This window comes from Chelon labrosus, assembly GCF_963514085.1.
Source record: "Chelon labrosus genome assembly, chromosome: 24".
Lineage (NCBI taxonomy): Eukaryota > Metazoa > Chordata > Actinopteri > Mugiliformes > Mugilidae > Chelon > Chelon labrosus.
Genome location: NC_140357.1, coordinates 14,694,647 through 14,714,609, shown reverse-complemented (window position 1 = coordinate 14,714,609; position 19,963 = coordinate 14,694,647). Strand labels below are relative to the sequence as shown.

The 19,963-nt window shown below is 48.0% G+C and overlaps 2 protein-coding genes across 2 annotated transcripts in view; both read left to right on the top strand.

Moving 5' to 3' along the window:
* LOC311509598 (uncharacterized protein) overlaps positions 1 to 1,919 on the top strand; it is a gene marked incomplete at its 5' end in the record, with an annotated part of 20,063 nt that extends 18,144 nt beyond the window's left edge. The window contains one exon of the mRNA XM_084574829.1: positions 1,428 to 1,919. Coding sequence (XP_084430955.1) covers positions 1,428 to 1,461 — 34 coding nt within the window. The 3' untranslated portion in view covers positions 1,462 to 1,919. The remainder of the gene's footprint in view (positions 1 to 1,427) is intronic.
* Positions 1,920 to 8,292: 6,373 nt separating this feature from the next.
* On the top strand, positions 8,293 to 19,667 carry LOC311509368 (target of Nesh-SH3-like). The gene is made up of 17 exons (XM_084574550.1): positions 8,293 to 8,548; positions 11,562 to 11,630; positions 11,707 to 11,839; positions 12,699 to 12,883; positions 12,963 to 13,015; positions 13,168 to 13,198; positions 13,275 to 13,355; positions 16,716 to 16,784; positions 16,862 to 16,987; positions 17,056 to 17,145; positions 17,222 to 17,431; positions 17,979 to 18,084; positions 18,284 to 18,363; positions 18,626 to 18,655; positions 18,733 to 18,891; positions 18,962 to 19,084; positions 19,324 to 19,667. Exons 1-17 carry the CDS (start codon positions 8,347 to 8,349, stop codon positions 19,437 to 19,439), a joined length of 1,863 nt encoding a protein of 620 aa, XP_084430676.1. The 5' UTR covers positions 8,293 to 8,346; the 3' UTR covers positions 19,440 to 19,667.
* The last annotated feature ends 296 nt before the right edge of the window (positions 19,668 to 19,963 follow it).

Genomic DNA, 19,963 nt, shown 5'->3' with positions numbered 1-19,963 from the left:
TTCCGTCCATCCTTCCATCCTTCCTTCCTTCCTTCCTTCCTTCCATCCATCCTCCCTTCCATCCTTCCTTCCTTCCTTCCTTCCATCCATCCTCCCTTCCATCCTTCCTTCCTTCCATCCTTCCATCCTTCCTTCCTTCCTTCCTTCCATCCATCCTCCCTTCCATCCTTCCTTCCTTCCATCCTTCCATCCATCCGTCCATCCTTCCATCCTTCCATCCTTCCTTCCTTCCATCCTTCCATCCATCCTCCCTTCCATCCTTCCTTCCTTCCTTCCATCCATCCATCCATCCATCCTTCCATCCATCCTCCCTTCCATCCTTCCTTCCTTCCATCCATCCATCCATCCATCCTTCCATCCTTCCGTCCATCCTTCCATCCTTCCTTCCTTCCATCCTTCCATCCTTCCATCCTTCCTTCCTTCCATCCATCCTTCCTTCCATCCATCCATCCATCCATCCTTCCATCCTTCCGTCCATCCTTCCATCCTTCCTTCCTTCCATCCTTCCTTCCTTTTATCCTTCCATCCTTCCTTCCTTCCTTTTATCCTTCCATCCTTCCATCCTTCCTTCCTTCCTTCCTTCCATCCATCCTCCCTTCCATCCTTCCATCCTTCCATCCTTCCTTCCTTCCTTCCTTCCATCCATCCTCCCTTCCTTCCTTCCATCCTTCCATCCTTCCTTCCATCCTTCCATCCTTTTATCCTTCCATCCTTCCATCCTTCCTTCCTTCCTTCCTTCCATCCTTTTATCCTTCCATCCTTCCATCCTTCCTTCCTTCCTTCCTTCCATCCTTTTATCCTTCCATCCGTCCATCCTTCCTTCCTTCCTTCCATCCTTCCATCCTTCCTTCTTCTAAATTAAATCTTAATCTGTAAATGTTTCTTAATCTCATTCTCTAATTTGATTGGCTCTCTCCTGGACCAGACCACAGGTTCCTATTGGTTCCTGTTGGTTCCTGTTTGTTTCTTGTTAGGTTACTGTTGTTTTCTGTTTGGTTCCTCTTACGTTTCTGTCAGTTCTTGGTTGGTTCCTGTTGTTTCTGTTGGTTCTTGGTTGTTTTCTTTTTGATTCGTGTTGATTCTTGTTGGTTCCTGTTTGGTTTATGTTGGTTCCTGTTGTTCTCTGTTTGTTTCTTCTTAAGTTTCTGTTGGTTCCTGTTTGGTTTCTGTTGGTTCCTGTTGTTTCTGCCAGTTCTTGGTTGTTTTTCTTTTTGATTCGTGTTGATTCTTGTTGGTTCCTGTTTGGTTTATGTTGGTTACTGTTTGGTTTATGTTGGTTCCTGTTGTTCTCTGTTTGCTTTCTGTTGATTCTTGTTTGGTTCCTGTTGTTTTCTGTTTGTTTCTTCTTAAGTTTCTGTCGGTTCTTGGTTGGTTCCGGTTTGATTTCTGTTGGTTCTGACCTAATTTCCTCTTGTTTCCTGGTCCAGGTTCCTGGAGAGGAGAGGAAGCTCCAGTACATAACCCACCTCCAGGTACCACTACCTCCTTCACTTCTACTACACTTCCCATGATCCTCAGTGGGAACTTCCTGTCTGCCTGTCCTTAGTCTCTGGCGTCTCTGGAGGACAGACTGTCTCCGGTGGGTTTGTCCTCAGCGTGAAGTCGAGGGTTTCTGTTTGCGTCCCGGCCGTCAGTGCCTTCACCGTCACGTTTCAATCCACGGATCCATAAACCCCATGTTTACATGTTCTCTTCCTCCCCGTCCAATCAGAGCGCTTCCTCTCTGGGACATGTGTTCCACCCTCATTGATCAGCTGTTCCACCCTCATTGATCAGCTGTTCCACCCTCATCGATCAGCTGTTCCACCCTCATTGATCAGCTGATGGATGAGTGTCTGTTGAGGTGTCGGTGTATCCAGAGACCCTCAGTCTCGTCCTGCAGGTCTTTGTCAGTGTGTGTGCGGTTCTCTGTGTTGTGTGTGCGGTTCTCTGTGTTCTCCACGCTGTTCGTTTTAGTTCCAACAGAAAAAATAAAGTCTCAAGTTTCATTTTCTAAAATAAAAAGACGATATTTTTTACAGACTCTTCGTCTGATGTCACTTTGTTCCAAAACGTTCCCTGAGAACTCATTATTATGAAAATGACTTTGATGTTCTCCTGACATTCTCCCGATGTTCTGCTGATGTTCTCCCGACGTTCTGCTGATGTTCTCCTGACATTGTCCTGACGAGCTAATGTCATTGTGCTGAAGTTCTGCACCTTCCTTCTTTCCTTGATCAATCAGGAGAACATAGCTTAGCTTAGCTTAGCTTAGCTTAGCTTAGCCGTTTACCCGTTACCTGCTAAAGCCACAGACACACGTTGTGGTTAAACAGAGAATTTAAAGGACGAAGAACCGAACCCTGAGGAACGTTCTGTTCATTCTGAGTGTTTGAGTCGATGAACACCTGTTTTCACCACAACAACGTTCTGTCGCCTCAGAACCATAAACCACTTTTAACTAGAGTTCCGTTGACGAGAACACGCTGCAGGTTAGACTGGCAGACAACAGCTGGTTTAGTGTGAGGAGAGAAAGCTGCTGTTCTGGTTCTTGTTTTGAGAACGGGGGAACGTCTGGGGTGTTTTGGGGGATTTCTGCAGCTTTGTTATTCAGCTCCTCTCGGGGCCTCACAGAGCTTCGCTTCATGAGAGCTGGCATGGAAAATAAAACGTCCTCTTCTCCGCTCTGCTTTCCAAACCTGAGACGTTCCGAGTGGGGGGGCTGACATGGTGGCGTTGGAACGAACCGGCGACATCTGCAAACACTTTTCAAATCACTGCAGCAGGAGAACGTCGTCCGACCACAGCGCTGAGAGGAGGCGGCTCAGACCGACCTGATCCGAAGGCTCCAGCGCTAGAAACACTAAAATAACGTCAAAACAAAACCAGACGAATTCAAGTATCAGTAGAATCACCGCTGGAAAATATCCACCAGGAAAAGTTTATTATTAAACATCTGAAATCATCCTTCCTTCCTTGGAAATTTAAAACTTACATGTTGTTCCTGTTAGCTAGCGAGCTAACGCATCCAAGAAACTCTTTTTGTTCTTTACAAAGAAAAATATTAACTCTCAAACTCTAGAAAGAGTTCAGCCTCCTTCTGGGTCCAGATTAATCAGATGATGCTAAAATTAGCAAACATCAGCTCGGGACCATAAGGTTCAGATGCTTGACCTAGCTTGCTTGCTAGCTAAAGAAGCAACAACACGTAATTCCACAATTCCTCATTAGCTTTATATAGCATGCTAAATGATGAAAAAACTACTACACAACATTTTTATCATGTTAGTGTTAAATACAAACAGTTAGCATGTCCATGTTTATGTTAGCTAACAATGCTAAAAACAGCTAGCAAGCTTAAGATGAAACAGTTGTTCCTGTTAGCTACAAAGGTAATAAATTAGCTACACATACGTGTCTAGCTGCTTGCTAGCTCAAGAAACAACCAGGGGAGTAGATGAGTACTTTTACATCAGCTAGCCAGCTTAAAATAAAACAGTAGTTCCTGTTAGCTAGGAAGCTAATACATCTGAAAGTTCCCTTTTGTTGTGGATGCAGCAGAATATTTCATTTCTGTCTGATCTGTAGTTTTTCTAACGTCTGTCTCACAGATGCTACGTCTCATTCTCACTGGTCTACGTTTCCCAGCAGCTCCCAAACGCAGCGCGACTAAAGAGCTCTTTGTGTTTTTAAGTTTTCTCTTTCTTTCTCGTCTGAAGCTCCATCCAGAATCTCTGGGAATCTGTTCAAGGCGTTTGGAAAGAAATACCCGACAACCGCTCAGTTCCTGACCTTGTTAGCCAGCGCCCCCCTGAGGGCCGGGGGTGGAACGCGTATGTGTGAACGATGATGAAGGCTCGCAGCCTTGAACAATAAACAAGGTGTGGTTAGCTTAGCTTAGCACGAAGACCTGCTGTTGTCCCTGTTAGCGAGCAAGCTAATGTTCACTAAGGTCCTTGGTTTGGCTGCTTGAGCAAAGCTCCAGGGGACGAGACAAGTAATTATCTGACATAGTGTATACTGTAATTAGCCTAGCTTAGCATAAAGGCTGTTAGCATAAGGACCAGCTGGGTTTCATTGAGCAGAGGAGGATAAACCGTGTAGATTGAGTCCAGATGAAGCTAATCAGTCAGGGCTCGTTAGCTGCATTAATTTAACGGCTCTCCTCTCGTTAATGACTCCGTAAACTAGCGGCTCTAAAAGCTTCATTAGCGCAGCGCTAGCATAATGAGCAGCTCTGGATGGTTGAAGTGGGTTGAAGGGTTTTAGTTTCCGAGCTGCTGCAGACAAAGGCAGCGTTGTTCAGGAGGGGGTTATATAACTCATCACTGTGATGCCATGCAGGTACCGGGTCGGTTCTGGATCACCGCCGGTTCAACGCCGCAGGCGCCGGATTGGCTAAAGAGCCGAGGGCGGACGTCCACTGCACCAAGAGTCTGGGCCAACTGGAGAAACTGATTTAAAGTCACATGTTGAGTTTGTTTTCCTTCCTGTTTGTTTGTTTTTGAGTTCTTAATGAGGACCAGCTGAATCATGACCCAGATCTGCAGATGTTAGCTCGTTAATCGACTCCACTTTAACTGGAGTCCCTCGTTTAATGAAGGTTTTATTCCAGCCATTAGCAGGCGTATTAATACCAGCAGTGATAATGATCCTTGGCCTAGTTGGCAGCGTTAGCCTCGTTAGCATTGGGAGTGTTGTGCCTGGGGCCGGGAGTGTGTTGGTAATAACGGCGTCTCTAATTAGTCGCAGCCCGCCGAGCCTCGTTTGATGTGGGAGCGTTTCAGTTTTACAGGATGAAACCAGGCCTCATGGCGGCGGAGGAAGACAAGTTGGCGCTCGTTAAACGTCTGACGAGTTGGAACCTGTTGACTGTTGCAGCTCTGATCCTGTCAGATATGCTAGGACGCTAACAGAACCAGCTGCAACTACTTCTAACACAGATACGATTGGCTGCGTGAGCTAACAGCACACCTAGCTTAGCACGGACACTGAAAGCCTAGCCTTTCGCATTACTTTAGTTAGCACATCACATGTAGCGTCATGTTAGCTAATAATGTAGTAAAGTTAGTTTTCGCTAACCAGCTGCTGGCTAGCTCGACCCCGCCCTTTTATTGGCTCCAACGTTTGGAGGCTTCAGCTAACATCACTTAGCCTGCTTGCTAGCTAAAAAAAACACTAGGCAACCCAGCAACTAGCTTAGCACAAAATCCTGAAAGTGTACCCTTTCACGTTAACTTTTAGTAACATGCTAAGTAGCTACAGCATCGAACCAATACTACACCAGCATATCAAGTCCGTTAGCACGTTTAGCATTCTGTCAGCTGATAATGCCGTAGGGCTAGTTTCAGCTAACCAGCAAGTAGCTAGCAAAATGCTAACAACAACATTAGGCTAATGAGCTTCAGGTCACATGTTTATAGTTGGTAGGTGTGATTAGTGTTAGCTGTCCTCTGATTGGCTCCGTCCCCTGATTGGCTCTGTCCCCTGATTGGCCCCGTCCTCTGATTGGCTCCGTCCTCTGATTGGCTCTGATGAATCTTCTTCTTCTGCAGTTTTCTGTTTCTTGTCCCGTCTCATGTGAGGACACGTGTTGGACTCTGAGTCCAGGGCCAAGTGTTTGGTTTTCCCTCCTCCTCCTCCTCCTCCTCCTCCTCCTCTTCTTCTTGATCCAGCTCGATGAAAACACATCGTTTGTTTTGGCATCTGTTCCCAGCATGCACGTGTGAACTGGGGCGTAGGTGTTGACATGTGGGCGGGGCTTGTGTAAAACCTTCGTCGTCCTGGAACACGTGAATCAAACAGCTGATTCCCATTCCTCCCATTCCTCAACATGTTTCAGCTGCAGCCACTTGGACGGGGGGAGGGCCCCCCAGGACTGAGAGGGACCCCCCAGGACTGAGAGGGACCCCCCAGGACTGAGGGGCCCCCCCAGGACTGAGAGGGCCCCCCAGGACTGAGAGGGGCCCCCAGGACTGAGAGGGACCCCCCCAGGAGTCATGAAAGTGAAGAAAGAGGAGGAGGAGGAGGAGGAGGAGTTCATGAAGAGAACAGGGAGACGATGTTGGTTGGTTGTTGGTCCAGACAGAAGTGGGCGTGGCCAGCTGCAGGGGAGGAGGGCGGGTCTAGGAGGGGTGTCTGGGGGGGATGTCTTGGTCACGCCCACCAGCCTATAGACCCTGCGTGTCCACAGTCGTCCTCTCCACACCGAGGACGTCCAACAGTCGAACTCGTCTCAGTGAAGTTGTGTCTGTCCTCCTGGAAGCTTTGATGGAGAGCAGCGTCCTCCTCCTCCTCCTCCTCCGGGTCTCAGTCCTCCTGATGGGAGGGACCAGCGTCCTCAGAGGTGTCCCTGCTCAGAGTGTCAGAGGCAAGTACCCCGGGACATGTCTCCTCCATGTCTTCTCCATTTCTCCTTCATGTATCCATGTCTGCTCCATGTCTCCTTATCTCCTTCGTGTCTTCATGTCTCCTTCATGTCTCCATGTCTCCTCCATGTCCCCTTATCTCCTTCATGTCTCCATGTCTGCTCCATGTCTCCTTATCTCCTTCGTGTCTTCATGTCTCCTTCATGTCTCCATGTCTCCTCCATGTCCCCTTATCTCCTTCATGTCGCCTTATCTCCTTCATGTCTCCATGTCTCCTACGTGTCTCCATGTCTCCTCCATGTCTCCTTATGTCCTCCATGTCTCCTTATCTCCTTCATGTCTCCTTATCTCCTTCGTGTCTTCATGTCTCCTTCATGTCTCCATGTCTCCTCCATGTTCCCTTATCTCCTTCATGTCTCCTTATCTCCTTCATGTCTCTATGTCTCCTACGTGTCTCCATGTCTCCTTCATGTCTCCTTATCTCCTTCGTGTCTCCATGTCTGCTCCAAGTGTCCATGTCTCCTCCATGTCTCCATGTCTCCTTCATGTCTCCTTATCTCCTTCGTGTCTCCATGTCTGCTCCAAGTGTCCATGTCTCCTCCATGTCTCCTTATCTCCTTCATGTCTCCATGTCTCCTCCATGTCTCCTCCATGTCTCCTTATCTCCTTCATGTCTCCATGTCTCCTCCATGTCTCCTCCATGTCACCTTATCTCCTTCATGTCTCCATGGTTCCTCCATGTCTCCTCCATGTCTCCTCCATGTCACCTTATCTCCTTCGTGTCCCCATGTCTGCTCCATGTGTCCATGTCTCCTCCATGTCTGCTCCATGTGTCCATATCTCCTCCATGTCCCCTCCATGTCTCCTCCATGTCTCCTTATCTCCTTCATGTACCTTATCTCCTTCGTGTCTCCATGTCTCCTACATGTCTCCATGGCTCCTCCATGTCTCCTCCATGTCTCCATGTCTCCTCCATGTCTCCATGTCTCAGAGTGTAAATCTAACTGGTGACTGATCGTCTGAAGTTATGAGATAAAAACATTCAGTGGACGAGAGACGTTCAACACACGTGTCTGTTCCATGTTCGTGTCTGTTCCATGTTCATGTCTGTTCCATGTTTATTAACACACACGTGTCTGTTCCATGTTCATGTCTGTTCCATGTTCGTGTCTGTTCCATGTTCATGTCTGTTCCATGTTCGTGTCTGTTCCATGTTCATGTCTGTTCCATGTTCATGTCTGTTCCATGTTCATGTCTGTTCCATGTTCATTAACACACACGTGTCTGTTCCATGTTCATGTCTGTTCCATGTTCATGTCTGTTCCATGTTCATGTCTGTTCCATGTTCATGTCTGTTCCATGTTCTTGTCTGTTCCATGTTCTTGTCTGTTCCATGTTCATGTCTGTTCCATGTTCTTGTCTGTTCCATGTTTATTAACACACACGTGTCTGTTCCATGTTCTTGTCTGTTCCATGTTTATTAACACACACGTGTCTGTTCCATGTTCAGTAGGGGGAGCTCTTCATTCCTGAATCACCTGTAGATGGTGCTGGGGCCCTCATGTGGTCGTTGACCTCGTCCTCTCATGTCCGTCCTGTGTCTCATGTCCTCGTCTCTGCAGGACTGACACAGACCGGATCAGCTAAAGCTCAGGGATCAGGACTGATTGTCATGTTAAAGCTGCAGATTGCTGAGTCAGACGTTTTTTTTATTTGAACAGTTTTAAAGTAAAAAGTTTTATGGTTCCTGAGAAAACATTTAGTCCTCGTTAAAGTTTAACAGTCGCTGTGACGTTGGCTCTGAACTCTGAGAGAAAGAAGACGCGTCCAACTGGATGCCCCAAAGACATGTTCATTCACTGGAGGAGCATGTGAGGACAGACTGCTAGCATGCTAACATGCTAACAGCTGTCAAGTAGTCCGTTTTATTTATTTGAATAGCATGAGTGGAATAACGTTCCAGACGTCTTGTGTGTTTGAAGTTCCTGTCACGTGACTCATGTTCCCGACTCTTCCAGCAGCTCGCCGTCAGAACATGAAGGTCCGGATCAACGCCACCGGCGACACCATTGTCATGGAGTTTGTGCGTCCCAGTCCAGATGTGAAGCTGGAGGGTTTTATCCTGGGCTACGGCAGCAGCGTGTTCTCCAAACAGTTCATCCAGCTGCCAGAGGACGGACGGCCCTACCAGACCGAGCTGGGTAAGAATCTGCTCAAGACTCCAGACTCCTCACAGAGGAGCAGGAGGAGGTTCTGATCCGCTCAGTGGAGCTCGGTCAACAGGTTCCATCCCATCAGACCCCAGGTTTAGAGGATCAGGTTCAGATGATCAGGTTTAGAGGATCAGGTTTAGATGATCAGGTTTAGATGATCAGGTTTAGAGGATCAGGTTGAGAGGATCAGGTTTAGATGATCCAAGTTTAGATGATCAGGTTTAGAGGATCAGGTTTAGATGATCAGGTTTAGATGGTCCAGGTTTAGATGGTCCAGGTTTAGATGATCAGGTTTAGATGGTCCAGGTTTAGATGATCCAGGTTTAGATGGTCCAGGTTTAGATGATCAGGTTTAGATGGTCCAGGTTTAGATGATCCAGGTTTAGATGATCAGGTTTAGATGATCCAGGTCTAGATGGTCCAGGTTTAGATGATCAGGTTTAGATGGTCCAGGTTTAGATGATCAGGTTTAGATGATCCAGGTCTAGATGGTCCGGGTTTAGATGATCAGGTTTAGATGATCCAGGTCTAGATGGTCCAGGTTTAGATGATCAGGTTTAGATGATCCAGGTTTAGATGGTCCAGGTTTAGATGGTCCAGGTTTAGATGATCAGGTTTAGATGATCCATGTTTAGATGGTCCAGGTTTAGATGGTCCAGGTTTAGAGGATCAGGTTTAGATGGTCCAGGTTTAGATGGTCCAGGTTTAGAGGATCAGGTTTAGATGGTCCAGGTTTAGATGGTCCAGGTTTAGATGGTCCAGGTTTAGATGATCAGGTTTAGATGGTCCAGGTTTAGATGGTCCAGGTTTAGATGATCAGGTTTAGAGGATCAGGTTTAGATGGTCCAGGTTTAGATGGTCCAGGTTTAGATGATCAGGTTTAGATGATCCAGGTTTAGATGGTCCAGGTTTAGAGGATCAGGTTTAGATGGTCCAGGTTTAGATGGTCCAGGTTTAGATGGTCCAGGTTTAGATGATCAGGTTTAGATGATCCAGGTTTAGATGGTCCAGGTTTAGAGGATCAGGTTTAGATGGTCCAGGTTTAGATGGTCCAGGTTTAGATGGTCCAGGTTTAGAGGATCAGGTTTAGATGGTCCAGGTTTAGATGGTCCAGGTTTAGAGGATCAGGTTTAGATGGTCCAGGTTTAGATGATCCAGGTTTAGATGGTCCAGGTTTAGAGGATCAGGTTTAGATGGTCCAGGTTTAGATGGTCCAGGTTTAGAGGATCAGGTTTAGATCGTCCAGGTTTAGATGGTCCAGGTTTAGAGGATCAGGTTTAGATGGTCCAGGTTTAGATCGTCCAGGTTTTCACTGTGAGCTTCAAGTGGTTTTATTTTATAATTCAGATTTTCTCTTTTTCGCCCCGTGCTGCGTTGAAGTGCTGCTCTGTGATGGTTGGCTCTCATATAAACAGTAATTTAATCTGTTGTCAGCACTGCCCTGAGGTCAGCTGTCAGTCAAGCGCTGGGGGCGGGGCTGTGGCACCTCTTAAACTCTTTATGTGGTGTTTACCTTCCTGGTTAAAAGCCTCAGCGGACCGTCATCCATCAGCAGCCCCCGGCCGCGGTGTTGACTCTTTAAATCTGAGGGTTCTGGTTTTCAGCCTCACGACAGGAGACGCCACTGAAACCTTCCAACAGCAGGAAGATAAACAGCCTGTCTAACCAGACAAAAAGCAACAGCTGATTGATGAGGTCAGCAGTGGGCGGGGCCTGCTCTCACCTGTGGAGTGATGGAGACGAATGAAGTCCAACAAAGAGACGTTGAGTTTGTTTTAGGGAAATCAGCTCCAGGACATTTTCTCTCTGGAAAAGTAAACAGAGTCTAAAAATGCTGCTATTTAACATGAAGTCTGGTGAAAGATGATCAGAGGGAGTTCTGACTCAGGTATGAGGAGGACGGACGGAAGGGAAACTGTCTCCATAAAGACCAAACTACAGCTGCTGCTTCAACCTTACCTGTCATTTAAGGAGGCCTCCCCACCTCAGGAGGTCAAAGGTCACCACCGACAGAAAAGGACACGTTCACGAAGAATGTCCTCAGGACGTTCATCTCACGTGTGAGAAACAGCACGTGATGATGGTTTACTGCACTTCAAAAACGTTTTACTGCACTTCGTAATGTCTTACTTCAGTTTTGTACATTTGACGTCACATTGTTCTTACTTCCATGTCTCTTTGTGTTGGTGTTCTTGGTTCCATGGTCCTTTGTGTTGGTCTTGTTCTTAGTTACATGTTTCTTTGTGTTGGTGTTCTTGGTTTCATGTCTCTTTGTGTTGGTGTTTTTGGTTCCGTGTCTCTTTGTGTTGGTGTGCTTGGTTCCATGTTCGTTGTGTTGGTGTTCTTGGTTTCATGTCTTTTTGTGTTGGTGTTCTTGGTTTCATGTCTTTTTGTGTTGGTCTTGTTCTTAGTTCCATGTTTCTTTGTGTTGTGTTCTTGGTTCCATGTCTCTTTGTGTTGGTGTCCTAGTTCAATGACTCTTTGTGTTGTGTTCTTGGTTCCATGTCTCTTTGTGTTGGTGTCCTAGTTCAATGACTCTTTGTGTTGGTGTTCTTGGTTCCATGTCTCTTTGTGTTGGTGTCCTAGTTCAATGACTCTTTGTGTTGGTGTTCTTGGTTCCATGTCTCTTTGTGTTGGTGTCCTAGTTCAATGACTCTTTGTGTTGGTGATCTTAGTTCCATGTCTCCTTGTGTTGGTGTTCTTAGTTCCATGTCTCCTTGTTTTGGTGTTCTTGGTTTCATGTCTCCTTGAGTTGGTGTTCTTAGTTCCATGTCTCTTTGTGTTGGTGATCTTAGTTCCATGTCTCCTTGAGTTGGTGTTCTTAGTTCCATGTCTCCTTGTTTTGGTGTTCTTGGTTCCATGTCTCTTTCTGTTGGTGTTCTTGGTTTCATGACTTTTTGTGTTGGTGTTCCTGGTTGTTCTTCAGTTGGATAACTAAGTAAAGACCATGTTATTTTTGCTGGGACCTTGAAACCAGACATGAACTAAGTTCTCGTTTCAGACGCAGAGCCCAAGTACCTGGTGGCCGTTCAGCCAATCCCAGCCAACGATGTGAAGAAACACTGCACAGGTACGTCAGCGGCTTCCTGTGACGTTCAGCCTGACGTAGACAGGAAGTCTCACTCTGTCCTAACTTCCTCCGACAGGTAAGGTGAACCTGGAGAAGCCGCTCCACCTGGTGATCGGCTCCATCAGCCCGACGGCGGTGCTCCTGTCCTGGGGAAACTACCTGAAGACACCCTACGAAGGGGACATCATGAACCAGTGTCTGGAGGACGGGTGAGTTCTTCTAGATGTTCAGACACTGGGACGAAAACCAGGGAGAAAATAGATTTTGTGTCTCATCCTGAAACCTCCGTCCAGAAGTCGAATAACAGCCGAGAACTGAGACGTCCGTTGAGTGACACCCACCCACGCTCTGCTCCATCTCCTGAATGTTTTTTCTTTTCTGTCAAAGAAGTTGGAGGAGGCGTCGGAAAGCTTGACCCAGGCGTCCTCGGCCTTCTCTGGGCGTCTTATTAAAACTTAATGTCAGCTCCTTCTGTGGAGGTTTGGCTGCCGCCTCCAACGTCTGGGACGCCTGCTCTGAAGAACTTTCACCGCAAGAATTAACAACAAACCAGCGCAGAGAGAAAAGACGATGAAGTGACGTCGTCCACAGCAGAGTCCACTTTACATAGCTCCGCGGACTTCTGTTTCAGTTTTCCGTCAGATTAGAATCTAAGACAGGAGCCACAACACCAAACTCTTTTCTTTATGTGTGAACTAAAAGTAGAACGGACCGAGGATGGAACCATGAGGAACTCCGCGAGTGATAGTGGCTAGCCTGGAGGACGCCTACAAATATATTTACTGTAGTAGAAAGTTGATCTGGAGTCTCTCCGTTGGGATCTGATTCTGCTCCTGCAAAGATCTGCCGATCAGATCATGTGGGCGGGGCTTAATGTGGTGATGAAAAACAGTTTTTGCTAAAGCTATTTTAGCGTCTTGAGCAGGTAATAAATAATGACTTCAAGCTAACGTAAGAATATAGTCGCTTCAGAACAAACCGTCAATCAATGAACTGTTTAATGAACAAGTAGAGATACCAGCGTTGGCCACTAGAGGGCGAAGGCGTTAATACTTCTTCTTCCTCCAGGTTCTACACCATCCGCTACCGGGAGAGGAACAGGAAGTGGATCTACCAGACGTGTCCGACCAGCGACACGGTCGTCGATAACCTGAAGCCCAACACGCCGTACGAGTTCGGCGTCCGCTCCAACAAACACGACCACAGTGGCGTGTGGAGCAAAGCGGTCGTCCACCACACCACCACCAGGGGCAGTAAGGAGTCATCAAGCTACTTCCTGCTTCACAGACGTAGGAAACAAACGCCCTCTGACATCTGTTCTGCATCTCACAGATAAAAACGCTCAGAAGACGTTCAAGCTGCGCAGTCCTCTCGCCAAACCGATGGTACGTGGCCGCTCATTCAGCTTAGAAAAGAAATATAAAATATATTTTTAAATTTTAATTTGTCATTTTCAAACTGGCCACTGAAGAATTCCATCTCCACAGACTACATTACCCATGAGCCTCATGGGGTTTTGTGTCTTTTTGTTTTGCAGAACCCTCTCGTCTTCTTCCCCCCTCGTCCTGGTGAGACTTCAGTTCCTCGGACACAGATCGGATCTTTAACTGATGAAAGTTTCTGACGCTGGTTTCCCGTTCTTAGCTCTACACAACGTGACGAGGCCTCGACTCTCCAGCGCCATCAACAGCCCCGGTTTCCCCGGAGCGCCGCGTACTTCCTTTGGTGATTACGTCTTCTCCTCTCCTTCCTCTCAGGGCTGCACACTCCACTGATTCTGGTTTGACAGGAAACATTTAGCCTCCAGTCGGACCGTCCTGCCGGCGCTTCCTTCCTTCTTTTCATATTTCTTCTTCCTCTTCTGAACGTTTTATTTCCTGCAGCGCCACCGGCGGTCCAGGAAACGTTCCCTCCAAACCTCCTTCACGAGTCCACGGGTAACGAAACAGATGCTCGTTTATTCTTTCGTCTGAAATCTGCTTCGGCCGAGGCACCTGGGAGTGGGCGGGGCCTGGGGCGTGCAGCTGTTGTGATTGGCTGCATGTTAGCATGCTTTGAGTCCAGTTAGAAAGTCGGTGTGAGGAGATGGCGTCTCAGGAACTCACGAGTAAGTTGGCTTTGCCCCGCCCACCCCGCCCATTGATTGGTTAACTGTGACGCAGTCGCGCTTCATTGGTCCATCAGAACTTCTTCTTCTTCCTCATCATCTTCTTACTCTTCTTCATCTTTTTCTTTTGCTTCTTCTTCAGTTTTTAAAACCTTAAAATCTGTCCATCTGTCCTCTGTCCATCTGACCATCTGTCCATCTGTCCTCTGACCATCTGACCATCTGACCATCTGACCATCTGTCCATCTGTCCTCTGTCCATCTGTCCATTTGTCCTCTGTCCATCTGTCCATTTGTCATCTGTCCATCTATCCATCTATCCATCTGTCCTCTGTCCATCTGACCATCTGTCCATCTGTCCTCTGTCCATCTGTCCATTTGTCCTCTGTCCATCTGTCCATCTGTCCATCTGTCCATTTGTCATCTGTCCATTTGTCCATCTGTCCATCTGTCCATCTGTCCATTTGTCCTCTGTCCATCTGTCCATCTGTCCATTTGTCATCTGTCCATCTGTCCATTTGTCCATCTGTCCATCTGTCCATTTGTCCTCTATCCATCTGTCCATCTGTCCATCTGTCCATCTGTCCATTTGTCCATCTGTCCTCTCTCCACCTATCCATCTGTCCATCTATCCATCTGTCCTCTGTCCACCTATCCATCTGTCCATTTGTCCATCTGTCCATCTGTCCTCTACTATCTTGGGTCAGTTCTGCATGTCCTTCAGTTCAGACACCGATGTGGTTGGACTTTCCCGTCTAATGGACGGTGAAGGGACAACTCAAGTCGTTTTGTAGCCTCATCCTCGTGTCGTCCCCGTGTCCTCAGACGTCTCTAACCCCAGAGTCCACCAGGTGCAGGTCCAGGTCCAGGTGGTCACGGTTCCTCTCTGCTCTCTCGTCCCAGAAAAAGGAACCTCTCTTAAAAACGACACCAAGCCGCCGGCGGACCCCCCCAGTCCGGCCCTCCCCCTGCTCCTGCCCACCAGAGCCCCCCATGCCTCCAGCAGCTCAGCCTCTCCCCTTAATAAGTTACCCCCCGATGGAGCCCCCCTTCACGGCCTCAGCACCAGAGCTCCTCCCGGTAATAACTCAGAAACATTAGAGTGTCATCTGCAAACGGGTTCACTCCCAAAGTTCTACCTTTAATCTGTTCATTATAATTATAAATATAAATATTATAAATATTCTTGAAGGACATTCGTGATCATTAGAGCGTCGTCTGTAAACACTTTGATATTTTATGAGTCGGGGCGTTTACTTTGTGACCTGATGTGTTTTAATTTGACAGGAAGTGGAACGACCTCTGATTCAGTCACATGTTCAACCTTCTTTCTCCCACTCAGCTTTGGGCCGATCCCGGGACGGGTCGTCGCTGCTGAGGTCAGCTCTGGCCAATGAGAGGGCAAAAGCTAACGGCTGGGGTAATAATAATAATAATAACCCCCCCCCCCCGTGGCTGCATGCGACATCTTCAGTCATGGTTCATCAGCGATGGCTGTGAATGCTTCTCGCCTCGTCCCGATCCGTCCTAACGCCTCCTGCTGCTGTTTTCTGCTGTTTTAGGTCTGAACAGGGACTCCAATCTGTCCCCGCGTCCAGAACCCCCCCCCCACCTTCTTTCCTCCCCAGCCTCTAACTCGGGCCGACCCTCCCGGTCCCGCCTTCTTATTGGTTTTAATGATTGCAGCGACTCTTTCGGACCGGTTCTCGACCCGTCCAGTCCAGAGCTTCTTCTTCTTCACTGTGTCCCCTCTGTTTCTAACGTTCCTGGTTGAAGATGACGGGACGTTTCTGGTTGATCTGGTTCTCCTTTCAGAGACAGTAACACTCACTTTTCTCCCAACAGCCCACGGACAGAACCACCGGGGCATGTCCCCCCCCAAACCGGCCGTTTGGTCCAGACCTCGACTGGGTAACAAAGACTTCTTTGTGTCTGTGTCATTAAGTCATCAGTCGCTCTGCAGCATCGTCAGCTCCTGTTTCTGTCTCCATCTTATTCACCCTCTCACCTTCTCACCCTCTCATCCGTCCATGTTGTCTTTCATGTGCTGCTTCCAGGCTGTGGGAATCTTTTCTTTCTCTAACAACAGGTCCAGATGCGTCGCTCTACGTCTCTGATCAGAGAACTTCACGTTTGAATGTTGACCTTTGATCCGTGGCCTCATCTGGATCAGAGTGTCTCCATTGTTAGATTGTTAGCCATGCTAACTAACAGGGTGCTAGCTGGGCTAACCTTTAGTTTAAACTCCGACTGACGGCCATCTTTGTTTGGGTCAGTGGGCCTGGTCGTCTTGTTGTTTGTTGGCGTGTAGAAAACATTCTTGGCGTCTCGTCTCTGAACACGGGACATGTCCCGGGCCCATGTTCTGCTGCAGGGAGGCAAAGATGCCCAAATAAGGCAGAGGGATATTTCCACGAAGCTGATTGCAAGGAATGTGTCTGCGTTGTTTCATGTTCATGTTTTTGGCTCCACACTGATTCATTTAGTTCTGGAAGCGGCTCGTATCCTTGATTGGGAGGAATCTTGGCTCGAACTGGAGAGGGTGAGGAGGGGGGAGGGTAATTGTCTGCAGGAGCCTGAGGAATGAGACGGGGTTGTTCATGTTCTCAGGTTCATCTGACGTTTGGAGGTTTGGAGATGAAGCAGATGAGAGAATCTTCCTGTTTCCATTAAATAGACGCGTCCATGTTCAGCCTCTGAGCTACAGCTGGCGGCCATCTTTGATCCAGTCATTTTCATCTTTACCCTAATGCCAAATGCTAAATGCTAATCCATCATCCACTCTACTGTCCACTGTTTAAATACCGTATGTGTCAAATGTTGGATTCTTCCTCCTCATCTGTAGCCTCAGGGCTTGTAGCAGCTAGCTAGTTTTGGTGGCTAACGCTAACTGAGATCAGACAGGCTAACATCTGATCACGTTCCAGTCTGGCTTCAGTCACAGAACGTTTTCCGTCTGGTTTGTCCCATGTGTTCCAGGATCTCCGGCTCGTCCGTCGTTACGCTTCAACAAGAACCCAAACTCTGTGGGGAAACCTGGAGAACCAGGTGAGAGGATCACGACGTCCCGACTCGGCTCCGTTCAGTCCGACGCTACATTTTCATTTTCATCCGTTTCTCTTCAGACAAGGTGAACAACCTGAAGCACACCGACGAGTCGCCCGTTCCGAACCTCAAGGTCCCGGTTGCCACGGCCAAGCCGACCAAACAGGAACGCAAACGCACTACGACGGTTTCCCCGACGACCTCTGGTACCGAGGTTCATTCCTCCGACGCTTCACTCATTAAACGACAGCTCTTTGACTTCCTCTTCTTTCAGCTCCTCGACAGGAAACCTGGGAGGACTCGGACCTCTTCAAGTCACAGCCGACCTCCGACCTGGACGCCATGGGGAAGAAGCGCTACATAGGTACGTTCCAACCTTTCCTCGCCGTTACTAACATGGACGCCGACCAATCACTGCCCTCCTCCTCCTCCTCCCTCAGCGCCGCACGTCGTCTACCAAACCGGAAAGAAGCCAGACGAGCCGTGCTCCATCACCTCCTCCCTCAACTACTTCCCCCAGGGCGAACGTGGCGAGACCAACGTGACGGCTCCGCCCAGGTCTCCGCCCACCAACGTCACCGTGGTGACAGTGGAGGGATGTCCGTCCTTCATCATCCTGGACTGGGAGAAGGCCGACAATGACACCACGGGTACCGGATTTCATTGGTCCAGTTTCCCAGAGCTTAGCTTAGCTTAGCACCGATTCTGTAGAATATAACTTGATTTTTGTGCTGTTTGAAAAGATATAGAGGTCTGGTCCATACTTGGAAGCTAAGAACTGTTAGCCTGGCTTAGCACACCAACTCAAAGTAGGAGGGAACTGCTAGCTTAGCACTACGATTTAAAGCAGGGGGAACTGTTAGCCGAGCCTGATGACACAAAGCAGGGGAACTGTTAGCCTAACCTAGCGTAACAGCTCAAAGCAGGGGAACTGTTAGCCTAGCTTAGCACAACAACTCAAAGCAGGGAGAACTGTTAGCCTTGCTTAGTATATTGACCCAAAGCATGGGGGACGCTGTTAGCCTAGCCTAGCACGATGCCTCAAAGCAAGGGGAACTGTTAGCCTAGCTTAGCACGATGCCTCAAAGCAAGGGGAACTGTTAGCCTAGCTTAGCATAACAACTCAAAGTAGGGGGGTCTGTTAGCTTAGCTTGGAAGCATTTTGGAGACGCTGTGATGTGGTTGTCCTGTGCTCAGAGTACGAAGTCATCTCCACCGCTAAAGGACCTGACGGAGAACAGGTCTCCATCTTGACCACCAACCAGACCCACACGGCCGTGGAGAACCTCAAACCTGAGAGCAGGTGAGTTCTACCTGGACCTCCTACAGCTAGAGGTCAGTTTGTTCGTTAGTTGTTTTATCAAGAATGCTGTGCTAGCAAAGATTATAGCGATGGCTACCTGCTGAGGGAAACGCCAGACGAGCTAAGCTCCAAATCTAGTAACACATCCATAAACATCATCCGTTAGAAATTAAACTTCTGTTCTTCTTCTGTGTCTTAGTTACGAGTTCAAGGTGAAGCCGAAGAACGAGCTGGGTGCAGGTCCTCCCAGTGAACCGGTCTCCTTCAGCACAGAGTCAGGTACTGATTCACCTTCACCACCGTCCTCCACCGAGACCGGATTCAAGGATTCAAGGAGTTTTTATTGTCATTTCAACACATGTTGGTACATGAGGTGGAACGAACTTAGTAGATTAGATAAAAACCTGTTTACACTGAGTCCAGATAAAAACCTGTTTATAATGAATCCAGATATAAACCTGTTTACACTGAGTCCAGATAAAAACCTGTTTATAATGAATCCAGATATAAACCTGTTTGTTCTCCGCTGTTGTTCCTTCAGCCGACCCGAGGGTGAGCGAGAATGTTTCAGGTAAATTAACTTCCTGGTTTTGGTTTTAACGCAGACGTGTCAGGAAGCAGAAAGTGAGACATGTCTTCTGTTTTCAGGAAAAGACGCCATCTGGACTCAGTTCCCCTTCAAGACGGACTCGTACTCCGACTGCCACGGCAAACAGTACGTGAAGAGGACGTGGTACCGTAAGTTCGTGGGTGTCCAGCTGTGCAACTCGCTCCGGTACAAGATTTACCTGAGCGACTCTCTGAACGGTGGGTACCCCGGCTTCCTGCTGGTCTTCAGCCTGAATCAGAGTCCAGACTGAGTCTCGTCTGTCTGCAGGTAAATTCTACAACGTGGGCGACCAGACCGGCTTTGGCGAGGACCACTGTCAGTTTGTTGACTCATTCCTGGACGGACGGACGGGCAGGCAGCTCCGAGCAGACCAGCTCCCATCCAGACCTGGTAAACGGAACAAACCCTTGTTGAGGTTTTAGAGGTTCTTATTGAGGAGTTAGAGGTTTTTGTATTGGTTGAGGATACTCGTTGGTACTCGTTGAGCATTTAGAGTTTCTTGATGAGGTTCTAGAGTTTCTTGATGAGGTTCGAGAGGTTCTTGTTGAGGTTCTAGAGGATTTAGAGGTTCTTGTCGAGGTCTCGATGAGGGTGATGAGTCCCTGCTCTAACTGATCGTCTGTTTGCAGGTTTCTACCGAGCCGTACGCCAGGAACCCGTCCACTTCGGACAGATGGGAGGACACTCCCACGTCAGCTACGTGTCATGGTATGAGTGTGGAACGCCCATCCCCGGGAAATGGTAGACGGCCTCGTCCTCGGAGGATTGGTGGCCGGGTACGGGACATCCTTGTCAGGGAAGCATCTTTGAAATTTAGCAAACACAGTGATGTCAGAACAGGAAGGAACCAAGTCACGCTAGATCTACTTTTTATTTTGTTAAAATATGGGAAGCTGGCTCCCTGGATGACTATTTTCATAATGTTATTTATCTAAAGGTCTGCGATCACATGTCCTCACCGGGACGCTCAGGTTTCCTGTTTGTATGAACCTGAACCTCAGCCGTCACTTCTTAAACCTTTATCATCAGCAGGACGTGCTGATCAGAGCTGAACTCCAGTGGAGGCGTCTGCAGAAATGTTTTATATGTATATTAAGAGAATGTATTTCTGCAGATGCATCACCACGACCGCATTAACTCGAATATAATCTGCTCTTCTTCTTACCTCATCATGACGCATGGCGGGAAGCTAACGAAAGGAAAGAGATTCTAAATTTAATTTGCTTCAGTAGCTAGCTTGTTTGGTTAGCAGTGGTTAGCTAATCGTCT

Coding starts and splice junctions, on each gene's coding strand:
- LOC311509368 (XM_084574550.1), top strand. CDS start 8,347: ATGTTCCCGACTCTTCCAGCAGCTCGCCGTCAGAACATGAAGGTCCGG. Junction 13,356..16,715: donor AGCGCCGCGTACTTCCTTTG/GTGATTACGTCT, acceptor CATGTGTTCCAG/GATCTCCGGCTCGTCCGTCG. Junction 19,085..19,323: donor CCAGCTCCCATCCAGACCTG/GTAAACGGAACA, acceptor GTCTGTTTGCAG/GTTTCTACCGAGCCGTACGC.